Source organism: Sinocyclocheilus grahami, unplaced genomic scaffold (genome assembly GCF_001515645.1).
Source record: "Sinocyclocheilus grahami isolate Dianchi unplaced genomic scaffold, SAMN03320097.WGS_v1.1 scaffold31.1, whole genome shotgun sequence".
Classification (NCBI taxonomy): domain Eukaryota; kingdom Metazoa; phylum Chordata; class Actinopteri; order Cypriniformes; family Cyprinidae; genus Sinocyclocheilus; species Sinocyclocheilus grahami.
In genome coordinates, this window is record NW_015505210.1 from 4,479,546 (window position 1) to 4,491,949 (window position 12,404).

General features: G+C 42.4%; 1 protein-coding gene across 4 annotated transcripts in view; it reads left to right on the top strand.

The window, feature by feature from the left end:
• Positions 1-12,404, top strand: part of sphkap (SPHK1 interactor, AKAP domain containing) — a 114,324-nt gene that overhangs the window by 91,311 nt on the left and 10,609 nt on the right. For 3 of the 4 annotated variants that reach the window (XM_016261728.1, XM_016261735.1, XM_016261739.1), the window contains 5 exons: positions 3,810-3,869; positions 4,265-4,402; positions 4,499-4,757; positions 6,426-9,780; positions 10,339-10,515. In XM_016261728.1, coding sequence (XP_016117214.1) covers positions 3,810-3,869; positions 4,265-4,402; positions 4,499-4,757; positions 6,426-9,780; positions 10,339-10,515 — 3,989 coding nt within the window. The remainder of the gene's footprint in view (positions 1-3,809; positions 3,870-4,264; positions 4,403-4,498; positions 4,758-6,425; positions 9,781-10,338; positions 10,516-12,404) is intronic. The other variant, XM_016261745.1, reaches the window with a different exon arrangement.

Sequence of the window (12,404 nt, forward strand, 5' to 3'; positions counted from 1 at the left end):
TTTATTAATGCCAAAAATGCTTACATTTATGTGTCTTTTTGTTCGCTCGGGCAGCCATGTTGACCCTGAAGCCGGTTTACGCTGAGATAATTCATACCCCTACGTTTGAAGTGTGGTCCCGAAAAATCTTCGTTTGAAGGGCTGTCTGGCCCTTCCCCTTACCCCTACCCCTCCAACCAAAAGAGAATCGAGACACCCCTACCCCTTCATGTGAACGCGCGAAACGGAGGGGTAGGGGAAAGGGGAAGGGCTAAGGTGTAGAATTGGGATTGGGCCTTAGTCTTAGTGCTCACATTCTCCTCCTTGTATGCTGTCGTCATTAACAGTTCTGTCTAATATGAATAGAAGTCTTATCTAATAATCAGATAGAACTGTTAAACAAAGGAATTAAAATTAGGGCTGGTAAGCGATTAAAATTGTTAATCTAATTAATTACATGATGTGGCGATTAATTAATTTCAGAAACACAGTGGACCAAAGTCCTCTTTTCAGATGAAAGTAAATTTTGCATTTCATTTGGAAATCAAGGTCCCAGAGTCTGGAGGAAGAGTGGAGAGGCACAGAAACCATGTTGCTTGAAGTCCAGTGTGAAGTTTCCACAGTCAGTGATGATTTGGACTGCCATGTCATCTGCTGGTGTTGGTCCACTGTGTTTTCTGAAGTCCACAGACAACGCAGCCATCTACCAGGAAATTTTAGAGCAATTCATGCTTCCTTCTGCTGACAAGCTTTATGGAGATGCTGATTCCATTTTCCAGCAGGACTTGGCACCTGCCCACACTGCCAAAAGCACCAAAAGCTCGTTCAATAACCATGGTGTTACTGTGCTTGATTGGCCTGCAAACTCGCCTGACCTGAACCCCATAGAGAATCTATGGGGTATTGTCAAGAGGAAGATGAGAGACACCAGACCCAACAATGCAGATGACCTGAAGGCCGCTATCAAAGCAACCTGGGCTTCCATTACACCTGAGCAGTGCCACAGGCTGATTGTCTCCATGCCACGCCGCACTGATGCAGTAATTCATGCAAAAGGAGGCCCAACCAAGTATTGAGTTCATATACTGTAAATGAACATACTTTCCAGAAGGCCAACAATTCACTAAAAAATTTTCAAATTTTATTGGTCTTACGAAGTATTCTAATTTGTTGAGATAGTGAATTGGTGGGTTTTTGTGAAATGTGAGCCAAAATCATCCCAATTAAAAGAACCAAAGACTTAAACTACTTCAGTCTGTGCATAGAATTTATTTAATACACGAGTTTCACAATTTGAGTTGAATTACTGAAATAAATGAACTTTTCCACGACATTCTAATTTATTGAGATGCACCTGTATATCAAAATCCTCCGACATTTTTCTTTACAAATCCTCGTTTTATGCTTTTAATTCGTGAACGGCATTTTGTTTTGTTTTGTCTTCGCGTTTGTCACTAATCACGCAACGTCTTTCGTCATCCGCCGGAACAGCTTCCACGTATGTCAGTCAGCGGAAGTGAGAAAAAAAGTGTTTATTGCGTTTGAAATATGGATATTTATCTTACAAAAATGCATGGTTTCGCTACAGTAGGCCTTTATTCACCCCCCTGGGAGAGACATTTTATTACGGATGCACGCACTTTATTTCACGTCTTCTGAACTGTTGACAACCAACACCCGCTTACCCCCATTGAAAGGCTTGGAGGGGCCAGGACAATTTTTTTATATAACTCAGATTGGATTCTTCTGAAAGAAGAAAGTCACATACACCTAAGATGCTTTGAGGGGGAGTAAAACACAGGCTAATTTTCATTTTGGGGTGAACTAACCCTTTAAAGTCATGGCAGCATCTTTTGCAAGCACAATGCATATTTAAAAAAATCTAATTAGACCTACCATTTATTTTAAGAATGCACATTATGTATTTTTTATTTGTTTACTAGGCGTGTGTGTCAGAAAAAGGCAGTTACTGAGCCACCTATCAGCACCACAGTACATTAATGGTGCCACCTGACAGCTGAGACACTCCAAATCTCCAGCGCAAGATCAGTTTCTTATGTGAATATGACAGTTCAGGACAATTATGGCAGGTTACTCTCTTGCTCTCTCTCTCTTTCTCTTTCTCTCATTGTCTGTCTTTCAATAGCAGATGCACTCCTCAGGCCAGAACTATTAACACACTTCATACACTTATTTAGGGCTGTGCAAATAATCAAATTCAATTATGCGCATCTCGTCAGTAAAGCCGGGTCTGTGATTAGTAGTAAATCTCCATCACCTGCTTTCAAATGGAGCGGCATTTACTACACCGAGCCATACTTCACTGACAAGCTACGCAATATCGCGTTCATTATCGCCGATGTATTGCCTGCATTTGAAAGCAGGTGATGGAGATTTACTACTAATCACAGAACCGGCTTTACTGACAAGATGTGTATGATAATCGAATTTGATTATTTGCACAGCCCAACATTTAGTATATAAACCCTATAGAGATGCACTAGATAATTTACTGTTGCATTAAGTACCAGCAGCTGGAATAAGAGAGATGAAGTGCTACATCTGTGGTACCTGAGGGTAAAATCCATCCTCGCTCAGAGAAACCTACAGATTTCAAAGACATTTGTCACTAATGTGATCTTAGTGAAGAGTGAAAGAAGAGCTCTCTCACTCACACTCACACATCCACAAGGACACATTTGAAACAAACATGCAACTAGCAACATGATATGCTTTTAAGATACCAGAGTCATCAGAATCAGTAAGGTGCAGCCTCTGTGTTAATGTGTGTGTGTGTGTGTGTGTGTGTGTCTGTGTGTGAGAGAGAGTCAATGTGCCCACATTAAAGAACCCTCAAAATCAAAATGATGTCAAGTGAATAAATGATGTGAGATGAACGCAGACGATAAAGAGAGTGAAAAAGCTTTGTTTAACAGTAAAGAGTGATAAAAAAGCGATAAGTGCTGTTCAAGCTGTGTAAACATTAGAGAAAGAGACAAAGGATTTTATATGCAATGGCTTAAAGTTACCCAACCTTGTGGTGTTCTAACCTGTATGCTTTTTTTGTCAGTGGAACACAAAAGAAGAAATCTTTTCCAGACAATGCCAGATCATAGTGACACCGCTGTCAAACCTGACAAAAAAACACCATAAAATTGGTCCATGTGAGTCATGCACTGTATTCCAAGTCTTCTGAAGCTCAGCGGTAGCTTAGTGTGAGGAAAAGCATTTAAAGGGATAATTCACCAAAACCATCAAACTTGGCTGTCTATGCAGCAGATTCTTTTAAATCGGTGTTACATAACCAGAAGAAACATAGAAAAACAGCAGTGCCTGATCTGTTTGCCAATGGTTGGGTATACAAAAATACGGATGTTTGATCTTTAGTTTTAACGTAAGCCCTGGAGCTCACAAAAATGATGTTGTGTCATCCAGTGGACCATTTTTCTGACAAATGTGCAAATAACATCGCAAAACAATACACATTTTGCATTTACATATACTACTGACATTGTAACAATACAAAACTGGTTGAAAATCTGTGAACTTGTCCTTTAATCATTATTCATTACATTCAGTGCAAATGTGGCATTTTTAGGCAATGCTGCAGGAGATTTGACATGTTGTAAATGAAAGTGATGAATATGCGGAATGAAGAATGACATTTAATAGCTGCGACAGATGAGAAGATTTGCAGTGCTGCTGTTGTGTGTGCTCCTGTGTGTATTTTTGGTACACTGTGTTTGTGTTTGTGCGCTAAAGCACATGTACAGATACTTTACTTTTCAGGTATGTGCTTATCTGTCTAAGCTCAGCCTCTCTCTTTCCAGATCTGCTTCGTAAACCTGGACAGACATAATGCTGAACGGCATGACGACAGCTATGTTAAGGTGGGTTACGTCCTAACCCTATTACGTCGTTTGGGCTGCCTTGTTGAGCACAGTGGCACTGAGAACATTATATTTCACACACTTTAAGCTGTTTTATTTTCCAAATGCAGTAGGATTAGACCAACGAATCGAATCGTACCGAACTGAAAGCCTCGTACCGAATGTTCAATACGAATATGTGTATCGTTACACCCCTACCCTCTACCCTTCTCATTTCTAATTCATTTAAAGTTAATAACAAATATATGAATGTCTTTCATCAATTCCTAAGCGTACGACATAAACAATGTTTCATCTAATTAAAAGGGAAATTAGAACCAATACAAATTACCAAGATAATGCAAGCAAAGACCCGCATTTATGTGACTTGAATATTAGCATAAATTTCCCCACAGAAACTGGCCTCGGTGTGCCCAGAGCTGCCACGGTTAATTGAGTCTCTCGGAGTGCGCCAACCCAAAGAAAATGAGATTCTGCTTCTCAGCAGCCTAGAGTCACCGGACTCCTGCCAGCATGACCCCAGCCACCCACAGGTAGGATATGAATACAAACCGGAACATCTGACATAATTTTACAGCTCACAGTCTGCCTGGTTGGACTGTGTTTGTGTTTATGTATGTGTATCTCAGAGCCAGAAAACAGCGGATGTCTGTCTGGTGCATTGTTCCTGTGGGTACCGCCCAACCCAAACCAACAGTGTCATTTTTGAAATCAACAAATTCCTGATTGGACTACAGTCAGGGCAAGAGAGGCAGAGGCATGGCCGATTGGCTGGTCAGCGGGCTGCTGAAGATGACACCAACCGCTCTGTGTCATCCATAGAGGAAGACTTCCTCACTGCCTCTGAACAGCTTGGGGAAGACAGCGAGGATGACCCATTCAGAAATGGTAAACAGTGCATCCATCTACCAGAAATCCAATTCCACCCAGAAATCCAGTCATTGTAGTTCCATATCTTATCTTTTGTGTAGTATTTTCTATGTCCTTGCTGCTCGTATGTAATGAGAAAACTCAACTTCAGTGCAGCTCTGGCACTTTCACTGCATCTTCCCTCCTGTCCACCTTGTGAATAGACAGACAATTGCTTTTCAGTCATTTACGTTTTCTCGGTTTCTGTGAGCCTGCTTCGATAATGCCGAGTTCACACTGCACAATTTAGCCCAATTTTTCACTCGCCGAAAGGTTTTGCGAAATCGCCGACAAATGCCCAAAATCTGAGGCAAATTGGTGCTCGTTCACGCGAGTGACAATCACGCAGTGTGAATTATCAAAGACGCGATCTGAGGTTCCAGAGATTCTTCCTATTGTAAAGTCATGCAGTGTGTAACCTCCTGTCGCCAATCCATTGTGCAATGTGAACACAGCAGCAACTGACTGCTACCTCAGATAGTCGTGCAGTGTGAAAACCACGGTGACCCGACGACTTTGAAAATCATGCAGTGTGAACGCGGCATTAGAGTGGCCCTATATGGAGGACTGTTTGGGAGTGTTTCCACCCCAAAGCTATTTCTTAGTTTAGTAACACAACGCAGCCCTAGTCATTACGTAAAAAGCATATAAATAAAGTCTTTAGTTTTGCTTTTGGGAATAATTTGGATCCCCACTTTTGTCTAGGTTGCACTGCTTATAATAATAATCAGAACTGCAACCTGCTATACTTATTTAGATACAAAGTAACCAAGCAACAGCATGGATGCACGAGAACATACAGCAGTGAAACAATTAATTAACTTCAGTCTATGTTAATGAGTATGTGTGTGATGGAGAAAGAGAGACAAACGGGAAGAATAACAAAACATTTTATGAAGGTTGTTTTTGAGAATATGCCATGGAAGACTCCCTAACAAAGAAGCACTGTCCCCAAAATGTCTTGTGCATTTTCTTTGTGCATGTCTGAAAGCTTGTTTGTCTTGCATTATTCTGTGCTACTGCTTTGGCCTCTAACAGTAAGCCAAACCCATGAATGTCTTCATGTGGCGATACTCGTCCCAAGTCTAATATTAAAGAGACAAGATACACTGGGCTCTGCTGGGCTAATCTATAATTAATCTCTCATATGAAATTAGAAGTAACACTGTGTGAAGGTTATGCTCTCCTCAAAAACAATGTAATATTCATAATCGTATCAGCCAAGATATAGATCTGCATTTGTATGGTCTTGGTTATGGAAAAGGAAAAACGGATACAAATACAATAGTGTGCTATGGATAGCTCTGACTGGACCCTCACTATGTCCATTGGACATAGCAGGCGACAGGAGAGGATAAATCTTGACACATTTTACCTCCTTTTTCAGTTTTGTCCTTTATTCTAATTTATTCTCACACTTTTCATTATTTTCATTCAGTTTCATTATTTATTCTCACACTTCCTCATATCTCCTTCTCCAGATCTCTTACTTGGCCTGTGAAGGGGCTTCATTTACATGTGCATTAAATTTGACTTTTTATATAGGATTATGAAACTGTTTTCAGAGGCCTGGCTTTAATCTATTTGCTCTCTCTGTGCCCCCACCCCATTTCTCACCAACCCTGCCACATGTCTTTCTTTCTGCAGATCCTGAGATTTCTATCATGCCCGAGTCGGTTAAGGTGTTGAGAGCAGCCCACGCTCAAAGAAGGAGTGAAATAGAGAGAGAGGATAGTGAGGACTCTGAGACCCTCTGCACCTCTTCCAACTCCCAAAAGCTTTCAAGAACATATTCCGCCCCCTCAAGAGGCCCACCTGCTACCCCCAAAAAAGTCATTCATCACACCAGCGAGTCAGCCGGTCACTATGCTACCAATCTGGCTGAGTCAGTCCTACAGGATGCTTTTATTCATTTGTCACAGGACGAACCTTCTTTTGTCACGGAGGCAGCAGTGAGTGTGTCCACCACCTCGCAGAACTCAAGTGATATAAGCCATTCCAGTGAAGAGCCACTGAGGGCTCGAGCCTGCTCTTTTGAACTTCCTAAAATCGTGATTGTCCAGAGTCCTGACAACAGTGAGGAGGTAACAGAGTGGCCGGAAGCTCAGTCACATGGGACATCAGTGCATGATAGAGGAAATAGGACCAAAACAATGCACAACTCGGCAATTGGACACACCGCCAAGCCAGTGGAAATTGCTTTGGCATGTGCTGCGAGTGTCATAGGTACCATTACCACCCCTCAGGTCACAGAACAACTCGCACTGGAGTCAGGAGAAGAAAATGAGTGTGAGGATGAAGAAGAAGAGAGTGAGACCGAACAAGGGGAGTATTCGTTTTCCTCTGCAGTATGTGGAATGTCTCAGGTCGTTGGAGCCGTAGCCGCAGTAGATCTAGCAGATGACTCTGGGGATAATGACGACTCGACAGACATGTACTCTGCCTCTATGGGACTTCTGTCAGTTGCCCAAGCTTCAACTGCAGTGCCTCTCCACTGTAGCATTGCAGAGGGCACCAGCGTCGAGGCTTTCAGAGCCAATGTTGCTGAAGTTCTCCTCAGGGAAGCTTCAGCTGTACTCACCCACAGACAAAGTTACTCAAGCATTGCAAACTTCCTTGAGACCACACATAACAAAATAGTGGATGGCATCACAAATCCAAGAAGGCCCTATCAGGAACAACAGGATCTTGATAACTTTACCCAGGAAATATCAGATAATATCTTTCAGTATGCCCTTGAGAAGGCTGAGAAGAGAAAAGAGCTCGAGGGTCCTGGCAAAGATGTCCCAAACATCGAGGGTTTCCTCTTGGATTGTGTGAATAATTTGCTCTTTGATGTCTTATGTGGAGCATCAAGGAAAATCAGTGACATTTCAAAATGTAACATGGGATCATGTGATAGGCAAGAAGGCAGCATCAGCTTTAGGGAGTATGAGTATGAGGCTGATACCAAGTCTGGCAGAGAAGCATTGAGGCAATTACAGCATTTGATTGAGCCAAGCCAGGCTTATAATCATGGCGAGAGGCGAAGCAGTGTGGAGAAGTTGTCTGCTCTCATAGGGAAGAGAGAGAGAGAGCAAAAGCACGTACAGGAAGAGAGAGAAAGCGAGCCAAAACTAAAAGAACCCTACAGACTTACTCTGAACAGAGTGACTGCCACTATGGTCAAAGAGCAGTCTGACCTGGGCAGGAGTGACAAGAACGCAGACTCTGTGGTCTCTTCAGCTGAAAGCTCACCACTTCACATGCCACGAGGGAGAGCAGGAGGAGAGAGCGAGACCAGGCAGCAGTCTTTATCGTCCTCTTCAGGAGCACTTGTGGCACTTAAAATAGATTCATGTGAGTTAAAAACTCCTGTCACATGCTTCGCTGAAGACTTGGCAACCACGGTGGTCTCCATGGCTACAGAGCTGGCAGCGATATGCCTGGAGAACTCCAGCGGAAAGCAGCCATGGTTCTGTGCCTTAAAGGGTGGTTCGGAAGGTCCAGAGGGACTGCTTCTGCCCTGCCGCACAGCTGCAGCCCTCCGCCGGAAAGAGACGCAAAATGGCACCACAGTCACCAGGAAACACAGACCTCCGCGTCTCAGTGAAATCAAACGAAAAACCGAAGAACAGCCTGAGCTCATGGAGCGCCTGGTCAACCGTGTCGTGGACGAAACTGTCAATCTAGACGAACCTACCACCTCTGATCCATTTGCACTCTTTGCGTCAGAGGTCACAGCCAGGATAATGAACTGCCCAGAATTGAGTGTGGTGGACACTTCCAAATCTGGCCAGTCATCTCGCAGCCGCCTGCAGTGTGAGAGATGGAGCAGCAAGGGCAAAGCGTCAAGCTACGAGAGCATTCCAGAGGAGGACGCAGATCCCTCCGGGACAGCAAACACTTTGGGACCGGGAAACAGGCTTGGGCATAATTTAAGCAGAGGTAGCTCTATCTCCAAGCAATCCAGCTGTGAGAGCATTACGGATGAGTTTTCTCGGTTCATGGTGAACCAGATGGAGACAGAAGGTCGAGGGTTTGACCTTCTGCTGGACTACTATGCTGGGAAAAATGCCAGCAGCATTCTTGCAGCAGCTGTTCAGCAAGCTGCCAGTAAAAAAAATGGACACCTCAATGTGCGCACATCATCTTGTCTCTCTAAACAGTCTAGCACTGAGAGTATCACTGAGGAGTTTTATCGCTTCATGCTAAAAGACATGGACAAGGAGAACAAGGACTACAGTCTGACCAAGACCAAAGAGTGGAGTAATAGCCTATTACCCCCATCCCCCAGAACCCCATTTTGTATCCGTCAGTCTTCTGTTCCTGACAGGCGATCCTCAGATTCCAGACTAACTGTAAACTCACCCATCAAGGCCAATTCATTCGATGGTTTTGCTCGAAATGTACACGGGGACTCGCTCAACATCTATCCAACCAACTCTGTGTCGTCAACGGGACTCTGCAAGTCTGATTCATGCTTGTATAAGCGTGGCCAAACGGACCAAATCACAGACATGCTGATTCACGAAACCTGGGCTAGCTCTATCGAGTCTCTAATGCGCAAGAATAAGATAATAGCGGAGCCCTCAGAGGACAGTGTGGAGCTCGATTCAACAGATTCGCAACCACATGTACAGCTCTTTGCTAACCGTCTAGCGGCAGACATCGTAGAGAGTGGCAAGTCCCTGCTTGGAGGCCAGCAGGACGCCGTTGTGGCTGCTTGTCAGCCACAAGTTCCAGTTGGAGAAAGGAGACACGGCTTTAAGCAGTCTCGTCGTGAAAATAGTGGAAACCGGCCAAGTGTAGAGCATCAGGAAAATTGCGGTAGCTCTCACAGTTCGTCCTGTGTGAGGCAAGCGTGGCGTGGACAGAGGGAGGTACCCTTGATCCACATTGAACCTGATCAAAGAGAAGAGGCCTCAGATGATAGGGGGAGGGTTGGGCCCCACCACACAGAAGCATCCCATCAGATCCAGCCACAAAATGGCAAAGAGAGTGAGACAGCAACCAAAAGCAGGTACATAAAATCACCCACATCCTTTGTTTCATCTTTGCGTTTTTCTTAAATTGTATTCTACCCTGATTTTACCACGTCAGTGGGTGGGCCAAAGAGCGAATGATAAAGTAAGCACTGACATGTGTCTGAGAAGGAAGTACAAAATTAGTTGTTTTGGCTTTCAATAAAAGTTTTTGGACTAACAAGGATGTTTCGAAACTTAGTGTTTTCTATAGTACAGTGACTTATAGATCATGGAGAATTCTCAATTCATGTCCCCTTTTTCAGAAGATAACACAAAACATTTTGCTTCATGTATTGTCACACGTGGTGTTTATAAACCCAAACAGCACATCTCTGTAAAGGGGTTCTCCTCTGTAACACCCATTTTTACCTACACTGCTAAACAAAAAAATAGAGAAATATAAATTGACATTATACCTGTTTTTCCTTGATGTTTCTATTTCTTGACCCAGGCTCTGGACAGTGAAAGATGCTTTGGGGCAAAATTAGCAAAATTAGACTTACTGGCTCATTGTGACACTGCAGTTTTGCCGTGTGTCCTCTTTCCCCCCTCAGCAGTGACAAAGACAGGGCCTCCTCAGTGGCCACAGCGCCCTCTGCAGGTGTGGAGGTGGAGCGACGCTCTCTCAGCGCTAGCAGTGAGGAAAGTGGCTCAGGCAGCTGGGCCCAGATTGCCCCTGAAGACGACCCCCAGGAGGAGACCACCAGTAGCTTTATCCAGCTAAGCGAGGGGTCAGTCTTCCAGTAGACCATCATGCCTTGCTGGACAGTGTGGTTTCTCCATTTGGCTTTTCATTAAGCTACATGTGCTAGATGCAATCCTTGACAGCGCTGGGCACGTCCAGAGCGCAGTGTAGCACCCATATGTGAGCCTGCTTTCCTCATCTTTAAACTAGCAATTTATTAAATTAGAGATCCGACTAGAGTTAAGCGTTAAAGCACTTACTTTGCCCTCACTGTATAACTAATATAACAGTAGTTTTGACATATCTTAATTTATATTAATGTGATGTAGCTTGTGTGATTAGTCCTCAGCCAGATGGTGTTGTCTTTAAAGTCTGCAGCCATTGCCCTTAATTTACTGTCTAGCACACAAATGCACAAACACAGTGATACAGAATCAGACATAATGGCTTAAAGAGACACACACAAACCAAGAATAAATATAAGAAAATTGCCTACTAGACGTTCATGTCATTCCTGTTATGTAGCACTTTTTTAGCTCTGTAAGTTTTAGAAAATGAATATGCTGGTGTTGTAATTTATAGTTTATACCAGATTTTCAGTAGTGCTCTGCCTACGCTGAGACACTTAAAAACTTTATTCATTTTAACTTATTTACACAATGGCAAGAAAATGATTTAGGGATATCTAACAGAACAGAAGGGTGGAAATATAGTCAATTTAGAGTTCGATGACACGAGGCTGTCAGCTTTGTTCATTTGGGTTAATTTTTCTTAACCATCTTTTGAAATCCTGATTGTATTATGTAGTAATTTTAACAGAATGGATTGTTTTATTAACCAACATCAAATCCTTTGCTGATACATTATAATCAAGGGTTTTTTCCCATAAAATTTAATGTCACTTTGTGGAAGATAATGTCATAAAGAACTTTTTTAGTTAATGGGATATTGCAAAAGTGGAAGCAAAGTTGAGGACATAGAAAAAACAAACTAATAACAATATTGGGCAGATAACATGGCTGAAAATGTTTTATTTAAAACCTTTTGATCAGAGAAGTTAAAAATACGAAGAAACACTTGACATTTGTCTTAATAAATTGTTATTTACAGTATATGGGGGAAATGGCAACATCTACTCAAATCAGAAAACAATTCATTTAAATCTGGGTTATTGTATTTAAATCAAATTAAAACCATTATAACCATTATTTCAACTTTAGCTGGAAGTATTATTATTTCAGGTAGTTGTCAAGGTAGCAGTTCTCATTTTCATTTAGTTTAACTTGATGTTCTAACTTGAACTAAAAGGAAATACATTTTAATAAAAATGGTGGAGATATTCAAAATAAATAAATAGTAAAAATGACAAAAACACAACACAATTACTAAAACATTAATCAAAATTAAAATGAAAATGTAATAAAACCTAAAGCTAAATATTGTAATTTAAGCATATAATAAAACTATATAGAACTATCATTATAAAACTATTATAGTATCTTAGTGATGCTAAAACGGCACTGATTTAAACTTTATTGTGATACAACTACTATGATTTTCAAATTGCGAGTTTACTATTTCGTGCTGTGTATTAAGGTGTATATGATAGAGACATGAAAATGTTCTGCATAACAGGAATGACCCATTTGTTTTCACTTCTGATTATTTCCTTCCATACACACACACACACACACACACGTGAGAGAGATTCCATTTGCGAGTCTAGGCCAGCACAGCTGTGTGAGTAAACTGCTCTGACAGCACGACTGGAGTCTGGAGCAGAGCTCTCACCCAGAGACTCCACAGCAGTGCTTATAGTCCTGACAGGATGTGCCTCACACTGACAGGCAGGTGCCATATGTCACATCCTGTTGACTCTAGAATGAAAAGGATGTAATGGGTGTACGAGTCCCTCTTGCTGATTGAATCATGCCC